General features: G+C 40.6%; 2 protein-coding genes across 3 annotated transcripts in view; both read right to left on the reverse strand.

Annotated features, from left to right (window-relative positions):
• Positions 1 to 25,023, reverse strand: part of LOC310741139 (protein unc-13 homolog B-like) — an 81,815-nt gene that overhangs the window by 10,049 nt on the left and 46,743 nt on the right. For both annotated transcript variants that reach the window (XM_083568673.1, XM_083568672.1), the window contains exons 11-30: positions 17,542 to 17,588; positions 16,044 to 16,122; positions 14,549 to 14,623; positions 12,535 to 12,754; positions 10,776 to 11,003; positions 10,465 to 10,606; positions 10,206 to 10,375; positions 7,677 to 7,792; positions 6,760 to 6,923; positions 6,471 to 6,621; positions 5,801 to 5,869; positions 5,627 to 5,716; positions 5,346 to 5,486; positions 5,135 to 5,265; positions 4,448 to 4,533; positions 3,603 to 3,729; positions 3,293 to 3,389; positions 1,982 to 2,125; positions 702 to 779; positions 544 to 621 (exon numbers count right to left, since the gene is read on the reverse strand). In XM_083568673.1, the coding sequence (XP_083424799.1) occupies positions 544 to 621; positions 702 to 779; positions 1,982 to 2,125; positions 3,293 to 3,389; positions 3,603 to 3,729; positions 4,448 to 4,533; positions 5,135 to 5,265; positions 5,346 to 5,486; positions 5,627 to 5,716; positions 5,801 to 5,869; positions 6,471 to 6,621; positions 6,760 to 6,923; positions 7,677 to 7,792; positions 10,206 to 10,375; positions 10,465 to 10,606; positions 10,776 to 11,003; positions 12,535 to 12,754; positions 14,549 to 14,623; positions 16,044 to 16,122; positions 17,542 to 17,588 (2,433 nt within the window). The remainder of the gene's footprint in view (positions 1 to 543; positions 622 to 701; positions 780 to 1,981; positions 2,126 to 3,292; positions 3,390 to 3,602; positions 3,730 to 4,447; positions 4,534 to 5,134; positions 5,266 to 5,345; positions 5,487 to 5,626; positions 5,717 to 5,800; positions 5,870 to 6,470; positions 6,622 to 6,759; positions 6,924 to 7,676; positions 7,793 to 10,205; positions 10,376 to 10,464; positions 10,607 to 10,775; positions 11,004 to 12,534; positions 12,755 to 14,548; positions 14,624 to 16,043; positions 16,123 to 17,541; positions 17,589 to 25,023) is intronic.
• LOC310741157 (uncharacterized protein) lies at positions 17,615 to 24,427 on the reverse strand. The gene is made up of 3 exons (XM_083568707.1): positions 24,197 to 24,427; positions 19,266 to 21,590; positions 17,615 to 17,997 (listed from the first exon to the last, which is right to left on the reverse strand). Exons 2-3 carry the CDS (start codon positions 21,514 to 21,516, stop codon positions 17,960 to 17,962), a joined length of 2,289 nt encoding a protein of 762 aa, XP_083424833.1. The 5' UTR covers positions 21,517 to 21,590; positions 24,197 to 24,427; the 3' UTR covers positions 17,615 to 17,959.

Below are 25,023 nucleotides of genomic sequence, written 5' to 3' on the forward strand. Positions count from 1 at the left end.
TCTCGTTACCCTGGCTTCCTCTGTGGCAATCTGAGGAGAAAAGATGGGAGCAAATATTCCTCACTAACTGATCAGGGTTGGAACAGGAAATGCGTATCATGGCACTGTTATCTGATAGCAGTTTAGAAAACAAGCACAATCGTTTGTTTTTTCAGCTAGTGTACAAGAATAGACTCTGCGGAAGAGCAACCAGGAACAAATACTACAGGAGAGATTACTAACATTACATTTTTTACTGTCTGTCCAGTTTTTGAAACACTTTGAGGTTTATCCAATCACACGCATTTAGGGAAATGACTTCACTAAAGGTAGAACATCCAGGGGGGATAAGTTGTCTTTCTGGACAGATGTCTGAACAATCGACATCCATCGTCTGGATGCAAAGAAAAAATTGGATGATTAGATGTAAAAGTTTGTATTTGAATATTAAATCCAATGTCTCACCATGGCGCAGAGCAAAAGTGGTATCACAAAGCACCACTACTCAAACACAGCCACTTTAAGTGGAATTTGTTTCAACTGGACCTTCAGGGGGTCTCCTACCTGTTTGGCCCCCATCGACTCGAACATCTTCTCGAGCTGAACTCGCAGCTGCTGCACGTTGTTCATCAGGACGCAGGGCTGTTCGAGGGAAAGACGGGGTTTGTGTGAGAGGGGATTAAATTCGTACAAACATAAAAGTGTGTGTTGAACAGACTCACGATCTTCTCTTTGTCACAGTAGGACGGGAAACTCTTCTTTAAAATGGCGCTGTACTGCAGCAGGACCTTGGCAATAGTCTAATGGAAGCAAAAAGAAATGATTGATATGAATATTGTCATGATGAGCCTAACAGCATTACTCAGTTGGGTGGAGTCGGAGTTCGCTTCAGTATCTTAGGGATTTTATACAGTAACCAAGTTGATCTTTTTTTTTTTATCTAATTGAATCAACAGCACATTATTATTATTACATATTTATTATATTTTGCTGTAAATGGACATGACCAGGCCCATGTCCAAGATGTAGGCAAGATTTTACAGTATTCAAATTAGACATGCGCATCTCCATAACTGAGGCAGACACGATTCTCCTAGACGACCTTACGATACATTAAAGACACATACTCTATGAAGCAACTACTGAGGCGGTCCGATATGATTCACCACTATTATGATGCAGTGCGATCCAAACACAATGCAATGCAAAAAATGATGATGCTGTGCAATGAAATATGTTAGATTTTTTGGGGCTTTTATTTCTTTTGTTCTGACAAATCATCAATTTACTTAAGTGCCTTTTGATTTCCAACACATGGCCCCTTTCACAAACACGCCTTTGTAATGCAAAAAAAAAAAAAAAAAAAAAAGAACAAAGATGGAAAAAAACCCGTTCTTTTACTGTTGTGTGTGCAGGAAGGTACAGCTCTACCTCTGCCATGTTACTCTGTATTCTATGTGACTCTCAGGACACGCCTCAGTCTCAGGAGTGTTATGTTATTTATGTCTGTACTTTGAGAGTCACTAACAGCTGGAACAAACTCCTTATGTGTGCGAACACACTTGGCCAATAAACCTGATTCTGATGATGCATATATATATAAATGCGCTACGACACAAATGCCAACGTTTATCTGATGCACGCTTTAAACCATAAACCTTCATGCCGACGTGTCGATGTGAACCGGCGAATCCTACAATCTCAAATTCAAATCAATAAAATGAAAATCATTTGTGTCTCAATGGGTTTATTCCTTTTGTACATGCCACTATGTACTGTCTCGTTCTATAAAAAAATATTAACATCATCAGACTGGGTTCAGTTTGGGTTCAGTCCACGTTACACTCTAATATTTCATTCAGTTTCAGTGGAACTCTAGTTTTCTCTCCATCCACTTAAAGAACATCACCAGAGAGAAATCCAGCACAAATAAAATGATAAAAATCAGTTGTACAGAATGATAGATTGGATCGTGGAGAGCGTAATGTGTATTTGGGTTTACCCTGGCGAAGCGGCGACTATACAGGGCCATGACTTTGGGGTCAGGGCACTCCAGCTTCTTAATAATCTCAAAGCTCTGGTTGAGCTGCGTGAACACGTCCACCACTGAGCAGGAGAACAGAGCGTGCTCAGACGTCTGCTGGAGCTAAGGGGGAAAAAAAAAAAAAAAGAGTGATAATAAATAGGCTACTATATTATACAACATGCATGCACTTTATGGGCAAAAGTACTGGGACACCATAGACGATGCCCCTCTACAAACCAGCTCTATGACAATATGCTTAACATGGGTTGAGTGGAAGATCTTCTGCTTTAGAACTCAATCCTATTGAATATCTTCATTACATTTTACATGTAGTCCCAATTTGCTCTTATAATTCCCTCCACTCTGCTGGGAAGATGTTAGATTTTGGAGTGTGCTTATGAATATTTGTGTTCATCAGCTACAAAGGTATTATGAAATGCAGGTACTGATGTAGGTGCAGTCAGCATTTACATTCATCTCAAAAGTCTTCAGTAGGGATGAGATCAGAGCTCTAAAGCAGACTACTCATGATCTTCCTCTATAAAAGCATGTAACCAGATCTTGAAGGAGCTCACTTTGTGCACAGGGGCATTGCCATGCTGGAACAGGTTTGGGTTTCCAAAATCAAGTGAATGTAAAATTTTATTATAGACGTCCTGTACAATTGAGTGCCTCCAGCTTTGGAAAATAACCACAAAGGTCAGGTGACAATACTTTTGGAAATATAGTGTAGCTACATACGTTGGATCGTATTTGCTGATAACAGAATAATTGACCTATATTTTAAAAAAAAAGATGCTAGATGCTGGCAAAAGCGATTAATCTGCAACACTAGTTGATTGCTGGAACCTCTATTATCGGTCTAAAGCAACATAACATTGTATCAACTACGCTGTGTCACAAAATGAATATGTATGTGCGTATATCGAATATGTATGCAACCAGTTGTCCTGAAGTAATTGCTCGAATTTGAAAAATTCCTCACAAACCCAATAAACATACCAGGAAGTATGTGTTTTGAGGACCGGACTTCTGGATTAGTAAACTCTTTCAAATGTACGGTGAGTGATTTCCTTTTGAAACATGGTGCATGACGATAAAAAAAAAAAGAACGTTGTTCAAAAGAAAGTTAGTGTGTAGCGTCGCTGTGCCTCGAATCAGTAAGAAATACAGCCGTGACAGATGTTTTGGCTCTTGACTTGCATTTCAATGCAGATGTTTTTTGAAAAAAATGAGCTGTAACTTGGTTGAGGCGCGTTCACTAAACATGACTACACGAATACTCACTCCGTCCTTTTTGTCCCTCTCGAGGGCGCCGTGCATGAACTCCATGGACACGTCTTCGTTCTCGTCCAACCACTGCAGCACGAACTGCATAAACCACCTACACACAAACCGACAAACGAGGAAATGAGCAGTTTATTTACTACTTATACTTTCTGATATGAGTCGTTAAGGGTTCTTCAATTGTATCTTTGGAGAACTAAGTTCCAAGCAGAACTTATTCAGAACCTTAAGTTCTTCTAAAAATAAAAAAGCCCTGAATTGTAGTAATAGTTGCTTTAAAGCCTTGAAGGTTCAATGACGTGACACTCACATGGGATATTCGGGAACGACTCCTTTGAAGGCAGGCAGATCCTTTACATACTCATTACAGAGCCACTTCACCTTAAAATGCAGGTTCATGTAGTCAGCACTTTTGCACAGACGGTTTTTCTCGTGCTCTAAAGAGATAACAACAGAATATGAGTGTGTGCATGTGTGTGTAAGAAAGAGATCGAGTAAGCGTTTAGAGCTGGCCGGCCAGAACGTGAAGAGCATCTCGAAAGATCTCTCTAATTATAAATGTGATTCACAATGACGTTCCAGAGGTCACGTTATTGTTACGGTGATAATATAATCTGATCTCAACATAAATAACATCATTGTTCAGAAATTCACAAAAACTTAAACATCTGCTGTGGTTAATTAAAGCTCTGTAAAATCTTGGACTGTATTAAGAGTGCAAATTATCTCTATCATAACACCTGACCACAAGAGTAGTATGTACTTTATGAACATCCCATTCCACATTTAATCTCCATCCACTCTTATAAGAAGCTTGCCAAATATTTTCTTTAATAGCTGGAGATTTTTTCCTGCATTCCAGTTCATCTCAGAGCAATTGTATGGAACTGGTGGAATTGTATGGGGTTGAAGTATGGAATGGTTGCCATGTTGGTTTGGAATAAGTGTCCAACCTTCCCTGCTCCCAGGGAAGGGGGGTGTTTGGTGTGCCAGTCTGTTAACATCATCTCTCCTGTTCTCCATTTGACACAGCAACATAGATTTCATCTAAAACCAACTGTTACTTCCTAAGATAATAGTTGGATAAATAATTGTTAACCACATAATTAGGCAGGAATGTACAGTGTGTACAGAGATCCAGGCAGTGTGACTCACCCTCCATGGCGTACTTCATATCCTGGGAGAACTGAACCCACATCACCTCGGCACACACCTTCCCTACGTTGAGCTCCTGAGGAAACCTGGGACGGGACAAAAACAAGACAATTGACACGAAAGTTCCAATAAATGCGTAGGACCAAAACACAGAATAAACTACTGTGTAAGTATATGTTTCACCTGATCTTTCCTGCCATATGTGGTTCTTCTCCAAAAAGAACATTTTACGTTGACTTGAAATTGGAAACACAAACCTCTTCCAGCATGGCATGAAGATCAGCTTTACATGGGCTTGAGTGGCCTGCTATAGAGCTCTGATCTCAACCCTACTGAACACCTTTGGGATGAATGTGAACTGCACCCCAGGCCCCCCTCACCTTCTCATCCACATCAGAACCTGACTTTACTAACACCCTTGTGGCTGATGAACACAAATGTCCACAAGCACACCCCGAAATCTAGTGGAACATCTTCTCATATCATTCTTATGACCAGGTGTCTGCAAACTTTTGCAACACAGTGTATAATAACAAACCAGTTTTGTTATAACAGAAAGTCACATATGGCTGGAAAAGTCAGGTGTGCCAATACTTTTATCCATATGATCTTGTTTATTTTTTTGACCGACCCTGGATGTTTGTGTGTCATGTTGCACACGTGTGTAGGTGTGTGTCCAACACTCACTGGTTGAGAACAGGCGTGTACGAGTTGCGATCTTCCTCTATAATGGAAACGATCAGAGTGATCAGCTTGGGCCAGAAGTCCAAATTCTTAATGCTTGGACCCTGCTCTTCTAAAGGACATTCATCTTTATTCTGAAATGAGAAAGAAAAACAGTCAGAGCCAACACACACACACACACACACACACACACGCAAATGAGAAAATGTCCAACCGGTTCTCCTACAGGCTGGTACTGGCGGCTATAGAGCTCTTGGCAGTTGTTGAAGATGTAGTCATAGGTGGAGTTGAGGCAGGCTTTCACACAGTCTCGGACCACCTGGCTGGCTCTCGGAGGGCTCTGCAGTTCCTGTACCTGTCCACCAGGGGGTAGGGTAAGACGCTCATTTACAGCACAGAAGTGTTTGCCATTTAAACAGTCCTTGTATCATGATGCTGTTCAAACACACCCCAGTAAATCAGAAGCTCGTGCTATAAAAATAAATAACACCATACCTTCATCCTGAAGAACGTGATGCTGGTAAGAAGATCCACAGTGGACTTCAGGTCCTGCAGACGCTCCTTACTGCTAGCGGGGAAGTTGTTCTGCAGCAGAATACACACCACGATTACAGAGCACGACAACGGAGATCTCACAGTGGCATCGAATGAGTTGAACGCGTGACTTACGCGGTACATGGAGAGATCGATGCGTAAGGAGTTATGCAGCTGGTCCAAGAGCTTGACAAACCGTTCTTTCTGTCGGATGAGGAAATAGAGCGTTGAGTGGAACGAGGTAGAAAACAAAACATTAACACAATGTGGGAGTATCCAGCTACTTGACGAAATTGAGAAGAGAAACTGATTCGTTGTCACAAGAGGAACTCTGTGCACCACCTACTGATAAAAGTTGCTAAGGCACGCATTAGTAGGAACGCCTAATGCCATAGCTGAAGTGATAAAATTGGTGTTTGTGTGTGAATGTATTATTAAAGAGAAGCCGGCATATTGTTGAAAAGATTTGCAGGACCACCTGAAAGCAGCCGGAACAGTAGTTATACAAAACAAAAAAATATCAAGTGCACTGCAATCAACTTTATTTTAACAACACACACACTTTTTTTATCAACCTTTACAAACATATGAAGGTCAGTGTTCCCTGTGACTGTGCGTGCAGCGTTGTGCTGCCACCTGTTGGAACTTTTTGGATTCCACCTTGTATATAATCCTATATATATGTGATTAACACCCAGAATTTGTGAGCACAGAGGTTCCTCAAACCACAATAAGTGCTACATGCTGCATTTTTGTGTGTGTGTGTGTGTGTGTGTGTGTGTGTGTGTGTGTGGGCACTCGGTACCCCGAAGTTGGAGGCGGAGAAGCGGTCAGAGGCGGAGACGTTGGTGGAAGCGGTGGTGTGAGCATAGAAGGCATTAATGTTGGCCAGCAGGGTGCTCATCATAGCAGGGACGCCGGGACACATGTATTTAGACGAGAGACATGCAAAGTGCCTAAAAAAAAAATGCACATACATTGAAGGGTGTTTTAAACTAAATGGCAAATCTATATAAAAAAATTAAAGGAATGAGACAACACTGCTTTAAGGGTTTAAAAAAGACAAGCCGGTAAAACACGGAGACGGTGCGTACGTCATGGCCTGGTAGATGGACTCGATCCCGTAACGCATCGCAAACTCGTCCACTATTTCCTGCGCCACGTCGTCAAAATAGACCTTCCAGGCGTCGTCGCCACGGGCGTCCGGGATCCTCACTGCTCCCTGACCGAGCACGTCTGTGGTGTGATGGAACAGGTTCTGTGGAAAAGACACGGAAGTAGGAAATGTGCAGGAATTCAACAATTTCAAAAGATAAAGACTTTAATTAGTTCTTAAAAGAATTTAATTAATTATACAATGAAATGTTTGAGCTCATATTTGGGTTCCAGTAAGCACAGACTGGACCGGGCAAAGCGAGATGACCAAGAAAACGTAACCAAGGAAACGTGAGTTACAGTACAATGTATGTCAAAAAACAACTGGGCAAATTTTCAAAACCGGTCTAAATGTGCAAGAGCACATCCGAGTGTTCTGATAGTTGGAGTCCGAGTCACCTAGCATGGAGGATGATGGGAAACGAAGTGGTGGTGAAGCAGAGGTCCATGAGATGCTCGCTGCTAGAGAACATTGTAAATTAAATATATGACTTGTATCGTTTTCTTCTATTAAAAAAACTGGGAACAAGGAATAAATAAATAAATTAAGCCTTATTAAGTTAACAGAGGTTGGTGTGAGAAAAAACTGTTTACAGCTGCTATAAGGTAAGCAATAACAGGAACAAAATTCTCCTAATGACATGGAACTAAAAAAAAAAATTATAAAATAAAATAAAGATGAATGAATGAGAATTTGCTTTGCGGAAAAAGAATGTTAATGCAGTGATTCCTCTACATGTACATTCAATACCCTTATATAATAAGGTGTGTGTGTGTGTGTGTGTGTGTGTGTGTGTGTGTGTGTGTGTGTGTGTGTGTGTGTGTGGACATGTAGGATGTGTGTGAGACACTGTACCTCATGGAGACAGGTGTACTGCACATGGTATGGAGCTACTTTCTCTTCTCCTTTAATTTCCACACTGATATGAAGACGGATTGCGCCGGACACTGCGGATTTATCAGTCCTTTTTTCTGTGAAAGGATACAGTGTAAGAAGAGGAGAGGGCGAGAGAGAGAGAGAGAGAGAGAGAGAGAGAGAGAGAGAGAGAGAAAATGAGAGAAAATAAGAGAGAGTGAAAAAAAAGAGACAGACGGACAGACAGATCGTGTGAGGAAAGAGAGCGAGAAAGGGGTAACAATAGACAGAGAGAGGGAGGGAGGGAGAAAGAGAAAAACAGAGTGAGAAATACAGAAAGAGGGAGAAGAGAGTAAGAAAGAAGGACAAACAGTGAAAACAGAGGAGGACAGACAGATGGGGTGAAGGAAGAGCATGAGAAAGAGAGAAAAGGAGGAGAGACAGAAATACAGAAAATAGGAGGAGAGAGAGAGAGAGAAAGAAAGAAAGAAAGAAAGAAAGAAAGAAAGAAAGAAAGAAAGAAAGAAAGAAAGAAAGAAAGAAAGAAAGAAAGAAAGAAAGAAAGAAAGAAAGAAAGAAAGAGACAGGCAGACAGAATGAGGAAAGGTTGTAAGCAAAATGGGGAACAACAGAGAGAGAGAAAAAGAGAGAGAGACAAAGACAGAGATGGGGGGAGAGACAGAAATACAGAAAAAAAGACAGACAGAGAGAGGGAGAGAGAAACAAAGAGAGAAACAAAGAGAGGGCAAAAGATAGAAATGCAGAGAGAAGATGTAGGAAAGAGGGGGAAATAGAGACAGAGAGAGAGAGAGAATAGAAAGAGAGATAGAGGAGAAAAACACATTCAGTTGGCTCGACTTCAAAATGAACTAAATCGATGCATTGAGTCAGTGAAAGAAAAACTCCACTCATTTATATGCCATAAAAGAGATATAGAGAAAAAACATGACTGAGAACATCGTGGCCTTTTTCTCCAGAAATGCAAAGCCGTCTCTTCTTCTTCTGACAGGCAAATTATTAAGGGGTCATTTCTACACGACATCTGATCGCTCCGTTTCCAACTCGAGTCGGTACATAATAATCAAGCAACATCACAGAGAGAGAGAGAGAGAGAGAGAGAGAGAGAGAGAGAGAGAGAAAGAGAGAGAAGAGAGAGAGAGAGAGAGAGAGGGAGAGAGAGAGCGAGACTCAATTACTACTATTGCCTGTAATTGCTAGAGCCTTTGTGGAGGCCACAGCTCCAGAAAAGGGCAATTAGAAGAACAACACAAGGACGATGAGAAGCTCTGAACATAAAACACAACCAAGATCAAGCTGCAAATGAGCCCTGATCTATACACTGCAGTAAAAAAAAAAAAAAAAAGAAGAAGAAATCTTGCTATTCTTTATTTATCCAATTATTTTGGCATAATATTGAATATACTTTGCTTGGACAAAAGTGTTGGGACAGCTGACCCAATACACAGTGTCCCAATGTTTTTGAAATTGGGATCTTATAGTAAATAAAATGTTATCGATAAGAACGAAACGCTGGTCCACCTGATGTTCGCCCGTCGGCCGGGGTGTCGCTGCACTCTTGGTTTTCCCCAAAAGGCTCGGGAATCTTAAAATAGTACCAGCATAATGTCATGTGAGGAGAGAACAGCGAGCTGAGAGAGACCCTGCGGCCCTTCACTCATCCCCGTAGCCCACATGCACACACTCGCCCATTCAGCTTTCACTAATTCCCCTTACTGACACGAGCTCTTAGGACGACACCACACACTGTCTGTGTAAACAGTACACGCGGATCTGATCTCATTACGAGTACGTCTTATCGTTTCCTAACATCAGTTACTCTACTAGATTTCAGTGTGTTTGAGACACTTGGTAATCGGTGATATCGAAGTACACTGAAGAAAATGTAGTCTCATGCAGCTGATGAGACTAATCAGTGCGATGTGTTTCAGTCCGGCGACGCCGATAAAGAGGAAAGATTCACCAGCCACAGGGAGAGAGAGCCACCATGCAGAGACGGGCGGAAGGGTCGGCGAACGGTGACTGAGCGCAAGCAGTCGCAAGAGGAAGGCGGGTTGACAAACGAGTGGCCACTGGCAGATGTCAAGATGGTATAGCTTAACGAGCTATGTTAACGAGTGTGTTACAGTGGTGCCGAAACCCCTTGCAGGAAGAGAGGTACTTTGCTGTGGAGGGAGCAGGACCAGGTCAACAAGGAGTGCTGCAGCCGCCACCGCCACCTGTGCCGCGAGACAGGACCGGCGGTACTCCATCGTCTGCCACGCCTTTCCAGGGAAGTCCAGATGGCGGTGTACCCAGGGACAGGCAGCTTCTCTCCCATTTTCTCATTCCCTTTCTCCGTCTCCACTGTCCCTGCTTGGAATCTGGGAGCACTTTCCACTAGGTGTTGTCTGTGTGTGTGTCTCTGTATGTGTGTGTGTGTTTGTGTGTGTGTGTGTTTGTGTGTGTGTGTGTTTGTGTGTGTGTGTGTGTGTCAGACAGACAGACAGACACACACACACCCCCACTTACCCAGGTTGTACCAGACGTCCATCTCGCCGCTGAGTGTCCGCACCTCGATGATGCTCTGACCCAGGAAATCGTCCGACTCTCTCTTTAGCCTCTGTTTTACGCGGGACTTGATGTCGTCGTCTTCGTCCCACACGCGCACCTTAATGCGGTCTGATGAGTTGTGGCACTCACTGAAAACACACACACACACACGAAAACATCACCAAGTGCAAAAGTTTACACACGCTTACTTGAGAATGAGAAAGAGAGGCGCGCTCACAAGTGAAACTTCTCCTCCCACACTGGGTTCAAGTTGCCGTAGATGGTCTTAGTTCGCTTCTTCATCTTTCCCACTTGGACAGTCACGTAAGGGTCGCTCGAGCCCGTCTTATCTTTGGCCTGCAAGCCCTGAGCACACTTTACTACATAACACACACACACACCCACAGCTTGAGGCATACTGGTTTCTTGTCAACTGCATGAAATTATCAATTAATTTCAATGCATGAAATCATGTGTCAGTGTTACTTTTCTCCAAATGTTCTCCAACATACTAGGAAGTTCCTTCGATAATGCCTGAAGAGTTCATACCGGTAATGTTGATCTTGGCCGACCACTTGGAGGTCCCGTCCAAAACGCTCTGCTTGATGGTCTTCATCTGCTGTGCGTGAACCGTTTTGCCGATCATGAACACGTCCCTGATGAGCTCGAAGATCTCAGGTTTGTTCCTCTCCCTGATCTTCATGCGGTCCTTCATGGCCATGATGATGTTCTGCGTGCGATCTTCGGCACCGTGTTTCGAGCTTTTCTCGGCCGCACCTGCGGTTAACGAGACAGGAGGACATTCTTTTTGGGTTTAAACATGTATGTTACATGGGAAACACCAGTCCTCTATAAGCCTGAATGGAATTGTGGGTAATGTACAGCCTGACGTTAAAAACTGTCGATAAATTCTAAAACATCATGAAAAAATAAATCTTGGATGCCTGTTGATTATAAAATGTCGTATGTTCTCGGTGGATTTTTTTTCCCTTTACGGATATCTGGTTCGAATGCAAACTACAACCGTCTTATTAATATTTTATGCAAATACATTTTCAGACTGGCTCTATATCCTGTTAAACCATCACACAGCTATTAATAGATTTTGCGAGTTTATTACAATATCAGCTTCAATGCTTTTTTAATGGCAAATATAACTATATAAGTTATAATATAACAAATATAACAAATATAACTACACATCCACATGTTGCCCTTCACCAAACTGTTATCACAAAACTGAAGGCAACACAATTGTATAGTGTGTCCTTGGATTAAATGTGTCTAATGTAATAAATCTAATTGCTACATACACAATATAGAACAATGTTTGTAGACACCAGACTAAGATTTTTGAAAATCTCGTTCCACATTTAGTCTCCATTCGCTCTTACAATAACCTCCACTCTTCTGGGAAGATGCGCCACTCGATTTTGGCGTGTTCTTGTGGATAACCGTGAGATTCAATCAGCCACAAGGGTGTAGGTTGAGTCCGATACTGATGTAGCAGAAGATCTTCCACTCCGAACTATGTGAAGCATATCTTAATGGAGCTTTGTAACAGGTTTGGGACTCGTAGCTGAAGTGAAGGAAGAATTTCATTCTACTGAATCCAAAGACTTTCTACACAATTGTGTGCCTTCAACTTTGTGGGAACAGTTTGAAGAACCACCACATAGTCAGGTGTCCAAATAATATGTTTTGCATCACTAAACTCAAAATCTGTGTCAGTAACCAACCCAGTAAAGGTGAGAAGTTGCCCTTTATACAGTTGTGGCAAGTTTTGAGAATGACACAAATAGAAATTTTTCACGAATCCTGCTGCTTCGGTGCTTCAGATCTTTTTTGTCAGATGTCACTATGGTATACTGAAGCATGATTATGGCGACAAAGGCTTTTATTGGCAACCTCATTAAGTTTATTGTAAAGAGTCAACATTTCCAGTGTTTAACCCTTCTTGTTTAAGACCTTTGCAATTCGCCCTGGCATTCTGTCAATCCACTTCTGGGCCACATCCTGACTGGTGGCAGGCCATTCCTGCATAATCAATGCTCGGAGTTTGTCAGAATTAGTGGTTTTGTTTATCTACCTGCCTGCTGAGAAACGATTACTCCATCATCAAGTTCTCAATATGATTTAGGTCTGAGGAGTTTCCTGGTCATGGACCCCAAAATGTCGATATTTTGTTTCCTGACCCACACCTGTCTTTTATCATCTAGTTATCAAGTTTTTTTTTCCTTCAGAAAATCTCATTTTTAATCTTCAAGAACTCTTTTAAGCTATTTTGGACGTGTTCGTCAGAACTCACGCTGCAGGCAGTCTGCGTTGAGGAGCTCCTGACACTTTTCGTGACATTTGACCCCGCACTCGGTACATCTCATGCCCTGGCGTGCGATACCCCACAGCAGCCCTTCGCACTCGTAGCAGTACGTCGGAGTCGTCGCTGTCCAGATCTCGAACTTATGTGGCGTCGTGCAGGAGATCGGGTAGATCAGAGCCTGCAATGTTTTCTTATACACATGGTTCTTCTGCAGGCGAGAGGTAAGAGAGCCTTAACGCCTCATTGTGTAAGGAAAATGATCATAATCTAAAAAGAGCAACTCAAAGCAATTCAACAGCACAATTTTAACCCACAAACATTAAGAAAGAATAATAGGCAACATTTAATAGGCAAATAACGTGTGCATGTTACATACTTATATTAGTAACATAATTCATAAAGTTCCTGAATTAAATAAATGCAATTATTGTGAATTTATTTCATTTATTCAATCCCATAATGGAAAAATCAGTTAAGTTATTTAAGTTAATTTGAACATGTCATTTTTAATTGTATTATTTATTTGTAATTATTTATTAATTATTTATTATGATTGACCTTTTACAACCGATGCTCCTGGTGCAACTGAAACCCTGGCGTTAGTTGAAAGTTTTCCGGAAGGTAAATCATGCCTTTATTTTAAACCAAACTGATTACCCTCAATGTAGGTCTAAACTATCGCTCTGTTTCTTCGATAGGTGCACACAAGCATTATCATATGACCCTGATTTGAAAGGCTATTAATTGCCTCTAGTCTGCTAGAGAATCGCTTTTTAAGATTCTCCTAATTAGATTACCATTTTTTTTTTAATGGACGATATATATTATAATGTATATATAATATATATTACACTGATGTGTCCCTATGACCTCATCGTAACTTAAAAATTGTATAATTCAAGACATGGCCTTGCCTACACAGGAGTTTTAAAGAATGGTGATCAGTATGGGGTAATGTACTGTGTAGTTTATAAAAACGGAGCAGTTTACAGTCCTGTACTGTATAAACTATGCAGTATATATGTATATGGTGGATTAGCGGCAGTTTGCGCTAACGCTGCTATGTTTGCCTGCCACACGAAACGTAGAATCGGTATGGTTATCGTAACAAAGTAAAATCATATCAGACCTTCTGTCTATGGCCAAATGGTCTCCAACCTGTTTAGTTTCGTTGTGAATATGAACTGTCTGGTAGGGTGTGTGTTTGGGGTTTGGTGGCTGTTTGTGTATATAAATAAATAAGCTATCTATGCACTTCTGGTTAGATGCTAACTGCATTTCATTGGCTCTGTACATGTACCCTGCACAATGACCATAAAGTTGAATCTAATCTAATCTAATCTAATATATATATATATATATAAAATGCATAATAAACAATAGTGTCACAGGTGAATACTGTGGTGATGTACAAAGTTATGACTGCTGAACAATAGAAATTTAATTACAAACAAGAGCGTTCTTTCTCTGCCTGAAACAATCAGAGTTTGTTCAACGTTCCAAATGCAAGTTCAACATTAAGAAAGAATCGAATCGTTTTTAGTAGCTGCACCCAAACTGTGGAACAGTTTTTACTTTCGCTTAGATGTGCTCTGATTATAGAACTAAATGTATTCGGTGTTTTTTTTTTTTTTTTTAATGTTGTTCTACTTTTATTACTTTTATTACTAAATTGGGTTTTGGAAATAAACCGACATCGACATTCAAAAATGTAAATTTAATGTACAATTTAAAACAATTATTTTGCTTAATAAAGTTACATTGTGTAGCATTCGGATTTTTATTTACTGTCGGTTGAGTTTGATTATTTATCGATTTTTCTGTGAAAGTTACTAAATAAAAATAATTTATTAAAAGTATTTCGAAAACTTTTTTTTTTTCTTTTTCCTAAAACTTTACAATTGTTTCTCCAAAGTTGCCCAAAGATGGTGTTATAATAAAGCATTACCAGGATTGGTGGAAAAAGATCTCACAAAATAAAAAAAAGTAGCATCCTACTCACCAGCTCCTCGTCTTTAACGGAAGCACGGGAAGCCATAGCAGATACAATACCAGCTTTTCTGGCTTGAACCAGCGCCTGTTACATGGAGAATGACAATTACATTCCAATATAGTCAGATAATGTTTAATTGCAAAACGTAGCTACATCATAACTATGTGCAATATTAAAAAAAAAAAAAAAAAAAAAAAAAACGAGTGAGGTGGGAAATTCAATCGAGTAAGAAGGTTGAAGGGGTTGAGGATAGAACCTGAGCATCACTGGTAAATGCATAAACTACGACTCATCAACAATTCAACCGGAGGTGGAATTGTATAAGTAGTGCCTAATGGCCTGCTACATGGCTGGGCATGTAACGCAACGTAAAAACTACTGGCAGGTCGACGGAGGAACAATTACTCTATTGTGCAAATACATAAAAACAAACATCACATGGAGAGATTTCCATGGACAAACAGGGAGATCTCATTTGCATGGCAGATATCTCATCGTGCCCGAGTATGAGGAAGCAAAGGTTTATTCGCGTTCAATATGAAGAAGGAGTGAAGCTACAACAGGGGAGAGACTCTTAAATAATCGTATTTCACGATGCCGGAATGGAAGAATACTGATTCGCAAAGTCAGTACCACCCATTCCTACTGAACAAACAACAGCTAGAGTGGATTGATCTGCTTTTTAAACTTACCATAGCCTGGATACAATGAGTGAATGCATTCAAGAGAAGTTTATTGAAAAAAAAAAAATAAATTCATCAAAACTTCTTCCACATTTACTTCTATTTACATTTAATGTATTTACAGGTGCACTGATCGCTGCAGGACAATGTTTTAAACAGTATGCAAAATGTATGAATGAATGTTACTACACTATATGAGCAAAAGGGTTTTGACGCCTGACATTCCCAGCCATATGTGGTTGTTCCTCAAACTGTTTCCACAAATTTGCAGGCAACACAATTGTATAAGATGCTTTTGGATGTAATAGAAAAAACATTTCCTTCACTTTTAATTGAAAACCCAAACCTGCTCCAGCATGACCGTGTGCAAAAAGCCAGCCCTATGAAGATCTTCTGCTATAGAGTGCCAACCCTATTGAATGATGAATGTGAATGCTGACTGCACTCCAGGCCTCCTCACCTTCCCACCTACACCAGCCCCTTTATTTAACACCCTTGTGGCGGAATGAGCAAAATGTACACAAAATCTAATGGCACATCTTCCCAAAAGCGTGGAGCTCATTATAAAGAGCAAATGTAGAATGGGATGTTCAAAAAGCAAATATTAATGTTATGGTCAGGTGTCCACAAACCTTTTTGTTCATAAAGTGTATCTGGCAAGACTTTTAATAATTGTAAAAAAAAACAAAAAACTAAAAAACACCTTCCAGACAAACAAATCTTATAATAGTGTCTCTAACAGGCATGAAGTCATGACTTTTAATCTTAATTCTAATTCATGGACTGATTAAAATTATTGTATTCGGAAGATCAGCACCTACCACGTCACTGACGAGAGGGATTGGTTTCCTCTTCCGCAAGTCTGGCATGCTGTCAATCCCAAACAGGCCACTCCCACTTCTGTGGATAGCACCAAAGATCGAAGATTTAAAACATGTGCATGGACAAAATATTTATATGATGAGCATTTTAGCATGACTTTTGATGTTGAGTTGACCTACAGTGGATGAGTGGATAGACAGAATACAGTATACACACCGATCAGGCATAACATTATGACCACCTGCCTAATATTGTGTTGGTCCCCTTTTGCTGTCGAAACAGTCGTGACTCATTGATCATTAACAGTATCAACTTCTTTAGAAGTTTGAGCTACAGGAGCTCGTCTGTTGGATCGGACCACACAGACCAGCCCTCGCTCCCCACGTGCATCAATGAGCTTCGACCGCATGTGACCCTGTCGCCAGATCACCACTGTTCCTTCATTGGAGCACTTTTGATAGATACTGACCACTACAGACCAGGAACATGCCACAAGAGCTGCAGTTTTGGAGATGCTCTGACCGAGATGTCTCAATTTGTCAAACTCGCCTAAATCCTTACGCTCGCCCATTTTACCTGTTTCTAACATCAACTTTGAGGACAAAATGTTCACTTGCTGCCTAATAAACAAATCCCACCCACGAACAGGTGCCATGATAAAGAGATAAACAGTGTTATTCCCTTCACCAGTCATAATGTTATAATGTCAATGTTACGCCTGACTGGTGTACATGTGATAGAAAAACCTTCAGACAATAGCTTCCCATATGCATGTATATAGTTGCTGTCAAAATGAGGAAAAAGCATTTGTATAAACTTGAATATATGATTTTTTTTTTTTCATGACCAGTGGTAATCTTTTTTGTTTGTTTGTTTGTTGTTTTTTGGATATGACACCACCTTTGTGTTGCCGTGTCTCATTGGTTCAAAAAGTATTTTTGCCTTAATAAATATATGTATTTTTTCTCTCAAAAGGAAAAAAAAGAAAAGAGAAAAAAAATTAAAAAGACAAAATACAAAAGAATTGGACCATGAATGACTGAAAGAAAGTTCAAATGTGACATTTGTGTCTCTAATACATTTACATTTACATTTGCGGCATTTAGCAGACGCCCTTATCCAGAGCGACGTACAAAAGTGCTTTAAATCTCTAGTAATGAATAAATCTACACTGGTACGCAAGATTACAAAATTAATATAAATATAACTCGAATCTAATAAAAGAACTTGTGTAAGACTGAGAACAAGAGAGTGATCACAAATCAAACACTGAGGTGGAAGCTTAATGGTTTGAGGTTGTTTAGGAGCAGGAAATGTTAAAGACTTGCTTTGGGTGAAAGTAACCAACATGGCTACCATTATATAGTTCAGTGCTTTGCAATTATGTCCGAAATAGGGGTTTTACACATTTTTTAACAAGGACTCTAACATTATTTGATGATATAAATTCATTTACAACATTGCGACCTCTAGGGGAGAAAAATAAAGAGAACTTACCCTGCTTTGACCCAGTCATGTCTGGAATTGCCACCGCTCTCCTGACCCTATTTAATCCAGAAAAAAATTCTGATTAATATTAATGCCATAAGATGGTCTAAAGCAACCAAAAAACAAGCTAATTAAGACTAATATAAATGATGGATGCATGACTGGTTAAGTTTCACCACTTTCATTAGTAAAAACGAACACAACTGTTCTCCGTGTCTCCTCCAAGAATGAGTGGATGACAAAAATCTTACACTTTATTCAAACAACACACAGAAAAGAGTTGCAAACAAATACATGGTAACAAGAGACAGACACTGAGACTGGGGACAATATTCTGAACTGGTTTCATGCATTAGTAAAAAGAGCATGCTCTTAGTTAAAAATGTTACATAAATAATATAGAAAGCAATTTTGATGATAAAGAAAATTAACCAAAAGTGACCTGATTAACCTCTCGGATTTCCTCTGTAAAACAGATCAAGACAAAACAGCTTTGTTAAGTTCACTGCAAACGTTTGTACATTTGACGATGTACAGTATCTCCCCTCATAATTCAGCAACCATTTTGGTACAAAATATTATAGAAATGAAAATTGGATATATTTTAGAGTATCAATGTGCAGTGGTGTAGCAGTACAGATTAACTGTCTTCTAAAAATAACAATATACATTATTGTCTAAATAACTGGCAACAAAAGTGAGTACACACTAAGTGATAACAGCTATATGGAGCTTAACCATGCAAAGCCACACGTCCTATTGATCAGGTTCATGTTTTTGTCTGCTTGACAGGACCATACAATTTTATTTATCTTATATTAGAGCAGTTAAAATGTGGTGCTTTGAGTCCAATTCTCTTATATGGAAAGCTATAGATTCAACAAGCATCTCATAATCAAGACTCTTTAAAGATTTTAGAATTAGAATTGTTGCTTTCCACAAAGATGCCACGTCTATAAGAAAATCAATAACACCCAGAAACTAAGTTACAGTAAAATGGACAGGATCATACAGAGGTTTTCCAAGATGGGTTCCACTCGGAACAGATCCTGTGGTCTAAGGACACTAAGATAAACTTGTTTGGCTCAGATGGTGTCCAGCATTTGTGGCGACACCCTGGTGAGGAGAACCAAGAAAATTGTGTTGTGCCTACAGTCAAGCATGGTGGTGGTAGCGTCACGGTCTGGGGCTGCGTGAGTGCTGCTGGTACTGGGGGGGCTGTGGTTTATTGAGGGAAACATGGATTTCAACATGTACTGTGAGATTCTGAAGCAGAACACGATGCTCTTCCTTCAGAAACTGGGCCGAACAGCAGTTTTCCAACATAAAAAAAAGACCCCAAACACACCAACAAGTTGACAACTAGTGATTATGGAGGCATGGAAGAGGATCCCAGCAACAACCTGTGCAGCTCTGGTGAAATCCATGCCCAGGAGGATTAAGGCAGTGCTGGATAACAATGGTGCTCACACAAAATACTGACACATTGAATACAGTTTTGACATGTTCACTTAGGGTGTACTCATGTTTGTTGGCAGTTATTTAGACAGTAATGGTTGTATGTTAAGTTATTTTCGAAGGACTGTAAATCTGTACTGCTGTACAAACTACAATATATCCAAGTTTAATTTCTAAAGTATTGTCTCTTGAGAACATAAAATGGTTGCTGAAATGTGAGGGGTGCACTCACTTTTGTGAGACGCTGTATATACAGGTTTACATGAAAATGATACCTGGATTGAATTCTTCTTCTGAAAAAACATGCTTTGACTCCGTAGAATTCCGAAACAACCTATGTTTTTGTCTTTGCTCTTTGAGAACACGTTGGATATTGGCAAGGCACTTCTGGTGGTGAGGGTCAAAATTATCAGCGTTCTCGTTGCCTGAGTTTACCTGAGCCTCTCCCTTATTAAACTCAGCTTCTGCTTCATGGACTGTCCCCAGAGATCCTGGCTCAGTGCCCTTAAGGTCAAGATGGGTCATTTCTTTATGCCCTGACTTCCCATGACATCCTTCGACTGACCCTGTCTCTGGGATGAATTCAAAAGAACCAGGATCACATGAAAGCTCTGGACCTATTAGAGGTTCCTCTTCACTGGATGAACAGTCGATTAAAAAGTATTCAGTTTCACAAGAAGGGGACACTGTGCCAGATGTCGATTCCTGAGAATCAAGGATTTGCGGGTCATTTGTTTGGTCCATTTGTAGGTCAGGCGAGTCGAATTTTTCATGAAATTGTCCCTCGACCAAGCTTTGATCTAAGGTCTCATTGCTAGACAGTATTCCCTGATCCAAATCAGGTCCCTCTACAGTGGAATCATCCTCCAGAAAAAGTTCATTTGGAACAGACCCTTCAAGCCTTCTCATAGCTCCATGAAGTGCCGACTGAAAGGTCAGCATGGCTTGGTTCACCTTTAATACATCACTCACAATATTTGGATGACTGATGTCTGATGTTTGATGATCTTCAGACATGCTTGGGTTAGCCTTCTTGGACCAGCCTCTCTCTATGCTTTCTCCAGAATACACAAAAGAATTTTCACAAGACGAGTTTAAATCTGGGCAAACATCATCATAATCGGTCAGCACCATAGTGGAACAGCTAATGCTCCTGGACTGGCCACTGCACAGGTCGTCGACATATGCATCCATAGTGTGGTAACCTGAACTACGAGAATAGGGGCAATTCAACGTGCAATCACATTCAGTATCGAGGCCTGTATGTCTCCTGGGTTGTCTCCAGTCTGCAACGCTGGACAAACTGGACAAGGAGCTGTACTGGTGTCCAAACAGCAATGAAAGGTGCTCAGAGCTGCTTCGGGAAGAATGGCCTGGAGTTGCTTCACCATGATACCTACACCAGGAATTGGGTTTTCTATGGTCTTTTAAATCATCAGTGCTATTCTGACAAGAGCAGCAATCCTCCTCACTCCATCCTCCTTCTCCGCTGTGACTTAAACGTATGCCTGAGGTATCCCAGCCTGCCCTTTGTAGATCTGACTCCATTGAATGATAACGGTCATTATGCTCTATACTTTTAAAGCTATGGTCTGACAAAGAGCTAGAACTTGGAAAATCCTGTCCATAAACCCGATCTTGTTCGGCATAATTGGAAGCATTGTCTCTGCCAGGAGAGTTCTTGGAGTTGTCGGAAACCACAGCATGATCTTCTCTGGACTTTCTTGCTACATCACTAAAAGGAGTTTCGTTCTTTTCAGGCCTTTTTAATAATGGACTTCTGTGTCTTGGGCTAGTTGCCACATCATTCAGATTGCTCCTTTGATGAACCGTTAGCCTTTGAGGTGAGGGCTGACTGGTTGAGCATGCCGAATAGAGCCCCTCGATTTCCATCAGCACAGAATCCACGCAGAAAGACACCTCATCAACGGAGCCGCTCACTGAGTTCAGGTACTGCCTCAAGTCTGAGATCTCCTCCTGAATTTTATTAATTCCCTGAAGCTCTTTCAAAATATGTTCTACTATAGTGCTGGAACGTCTTTCCTTGCTTCTTCCTGCATCTTCTGCCTCTACTTTCCCCGGTGTTTGTGGAGCTTCCATGTTTATTCTCTTGGCCATAAAATCTGTGCTAGTTAATACTTTATAGTTTGAGGCAGGGCTGTTCATTGGTGTTGAACATGGGCTTTTAATGGTATTTTCACTGTTTAACTCAACCTCGCCTATCAGGTATTTACTGCTTGATTCAAAAGGACTTTTATTCAAGGTCACAACAGACTCATTGCTAGAAGGTTCCCGGCTTTTTCCATAGATAAACATGTCGTCTTCCACTTCTACAGAGGTATGCGTATGAAGGTTATACGCATCAAGCTCTGCTGGACCCTGCAAAACTTTCTGGATCTTCTTGCATAGGCCATGACAGACCTTGAGGCTCTGGGTTCTCTTCTTGCCCAGTTCTTTTCTTTTGGAGTGGGAGATGCCAGCGCCATTGCCTCCATCCCGTTCATCGCTATGACTACGCGGTAACATTCCGCAGCATCAGGATTGGCTGACTTGGAGTTCCTCACATGATAATTAGCATCAAGGCACTTGAGAATGGTCACCTGCAGTGCATGAAACAACCCTAGTTGTAAGTCAAGTGCTAATTCGGTTACAAGAGTGGTTCTATACTGTACCTTTCTCAATCAAACTGCTGTAAATAGTAAAAATCAATTCTGAATTAAATACATTTTTACCGCTATATATAGTTCTCATTTATGGCATTTGGCAGACACGCTTACGGACTTACATTTATCTAATTCACACAACTGAGAAGCTGTGGGGTTAAGGGTCATGCTCATGGGTCCAGGAGTAGCAGCTTGGTGTGGCTGGAATTTGAACTCATCACCGAAGTGATGGGAGTCCAAAGCCTTAACCACTAAGCAACCACTTCTATTTTCCAGCTAACTGTTGGAGGCACACAATTGTATAGGGTGCCTTTGAATGTGCATTACATTTTCTTTTTACTTGAACTAGGAGACCTGAACCTGTTCCAGCATAATAATACTACCCCAGTGCACAAAGCCAACTTTAAGAAGATATGCTTTACATAAGTTGGAAAGAAAGACAGCCTGCTATAGAGCTTTGATCTCAATCCTATTGAACTGATGATTTGGAACACTGACTGCACCCCAGTTCTCCTCATCCCACCTATATCAATGGCTGACTTTACTAACACTCTTGTGGCTGAATGAATTTCGACAAATCTCCACAAACACACTTCAAAATCTAGTGGAACATCTTCCTGAAAGAGGGGTGCTTATTATAATGGCAAATAGAGATGAAATGTGGAATGGGGTGTTCAAAAAGCTTGATCTTATTGATTGTGGACACTCTTTTGATCAAGTGTCCACAAATTTCTGTCTATATATAATAATAATTGGCTTATTCAATGTGAATGCATAAAAACAGTCATTTGTGCTTGAAATCTTATCATTAGACGCATCGTTTCTAAAGATGCAGGCTTTTGAAATGTGCTTACACTAGGGTGTTATTTCAGCTTGAAAAGTCCCACACTGTGAGAGTTACAGCAGTCCAGCTGTAGGCACCACTGTCATTTAGAGCCCCGCTGAGTCTAATAGCTACTTTAGCATTTCCCCAGTCTGACAGGTTGGCACCACATTTAGCTGGTCTTTTTTCAGCAGAATAATTGCAAGGACTGTTTTCCTCCTCTTTATATTTTCACTGTAACATATGTGGAGAATCAACTAATAAAATCATTACAACTGATCTAATATTATTCTAAAGTGTAGTACAGTTAAAAAAGCCATCCATCGCGATGCTCCACAGTCTGTTTCATATAAATGTATGAGCATGTACTTACTCAACATCTGAAGCAAGAAATAGCAATGTATTTCACCTCAATATGCTCTAATAATATGGCCAGCTAATGCACAGCGAGATGGCCATTGAAATTCAGATACAGTCCTGCTGGGATAAATGCACTGAGTAGTTGACATGCTTGTAACTGAGACTCCAAGATGATGTGTTTGCTGTGGTGGCACTCAAGGATAAGCTTTGGCTTGCTGCCCAGAGTACAATGAAATAGGACATTTTAATATTCTTTTAGACAAGCCTGACCAGCACCTATTTTAGAAACAGTATTGACTAGAATGACCCATTTTGGAGTCACCGTATGATACCTTCAACTTTGATACATTATCAGTAATATACACAAGGTGGTATCAAAATGTTTCGAGATTAGTTTTGTAACACGCCAACAGATGGCAGCACAAGACTACATGCACAGTCCCAGGGAGCACCAAACTTCATAAGTCAGTGTGAAAAAAGGCATCGTCCTGTGTACATTGTGAGCTGTGCAACTGGTGCTGTTGTGACCACGTGCGTTACCACGAGCTTCCAGTCAGCAACCCAGAGCCTTAACCACTCTCAACGGCTTGGTTGTATTAATGAAATAATTGTATGTCTGCCCTAAAGGGTGTCTGCCAAACACTGTGAATATAAATGCACATTATTTAATACATGGAACAGCTCTGCTATTGCATTTCGGTCCCACCAAAATACCTGCTGTGTCTGGATTGTGGTCAGAAAGTTGGTGAAAATTTGATTGCAGGAAACATCAAATCATTCGATTCGGTCTTTACAAAAGTTTGTGAACATCTCTATTAAGCTTATATCATGCTTCTAGATTTGTCCATCGGAACAATATATTGGATAGTAGATGGGATATTTAGCAAGTGCTGTATTTTAAAATAAATTGAAAACGGGAGCGTTCGGTTCAGTTACGGGCGTCTGTTTACGCTCTAAAAAACAATTAACCTGCTCGACAGCAAGAACATAATATTATCCAAACATCGTATTTCTATCAGTACAAGAATCAAAACGAAGACACCTTGAGAAATCGAGTTAATATGCTATCAGTGGCCATCTATTTACTGCACTCGACTCAATTGAAATCATCTGGAAGCTGAATAGCAAGACTACATTATACATCATATGTTAGAAATTATATATTAAATATTATAGAGAATTTTTTTTCTGCCTTTGTTCTATTGTTGCCCAGTTGTCCAATTAATCCGGCATTCCTACATTCAAACTTCAGTCTGATGAGAAAGGAAACATCTAGAACATCCTTTTACTACTTTGACCAATTCCTGCAATAACACTACAAGTAAGAAAAATATGGATTAAAAATAACACACAATCTTACTTCACAGCACAGGAGAAGCAGCTTCACTCAGAGGAAAAACGCCCTTCTAAGAAGTGTCACAAGTGATTAAAACGTCCGGAGGATGACGTCCAACCTCACACTCGCTCCCTCCTCAGTAGAATGGGACGACGGAGCGAACGCAAACCAAGTGGGTTTTGAAAAGGATGTACTCTTTACCATGTGATAAAAACAGCATACAGTCCACGACACTGTTACAGTCACGCAGCTTACCCTCGGACAACCTCGCATTGGTCCCTCCCTGTCTCCTTCCCTCCCTCCCAATCTCTTTATCCCTCCAGTCTTTCTTGCTTTTTTCTCCTTTCACTCCATGAATTCCAGCACGAGAAAATCCTCCTCTCGTGTGGTCTCTCACCTTGTGTCTCACCCTTTTGTGCATTTTATGAATGGAAATTAACATTAAACACTTTGTATCCATCCGATTCTCTCACATGCTTTGCTGTTTTAACGGCATTATAGTCACATATCCATGCTATAGCCATGAGACAGCGCAGGGAATAATTCATAGCTAACTTTCACATATTTCTGTCTTTTAAATTCGCTTGCCTGCCCGTGAGCCCTTCCGTTTCGATGTCTTTTGCGACACGGAAATATATGCTCGTCTGTGAGAAAGCCTGTTCTCACTTCGGCTCTACACAATTAGCAGGCGTTCGTGTTCGCATCTCCACCAGCCCTCACACTAGCAATCATCGTAATGGAGCCTCATGTCAGAACTGCTGTATAAGAGTACTTCATTAGCATTAACTCGGTTATATTAATGCACCGCTTTGCTTCACAACCACCATCTAACAATAGAACAATCCACACAC

Source organism: Silurus aristotelis (assembly GCF_946808225.1).
Source record: "Silurus aristotelis genome assembly, chromosome: 18".
NCBI classification, from domain to species: Eukaryota; Metazoa; Chordata; class Actinopteri; order Siluriformes; family Siluridae; genus Silurus; species Silurus aristotelis.

Excerpts from the sequence above, each read along its gene's own strand:
- LOC310741157 (XM_083568707.1), bottom strand. The coding sequence starts at position 21,516 with ATGTTACCGCGTAGTCATAGCGATGAACGGGATGGAGGCAATGGCGCT. Across the intron at positions 17,998-19,265 it reads AGAAGAAGAATTCAATCCAG|AGGAAATCCGAGAGGTTAAT; the intron begins GTATCATTTTCA and ends TCTGTTTTACAG.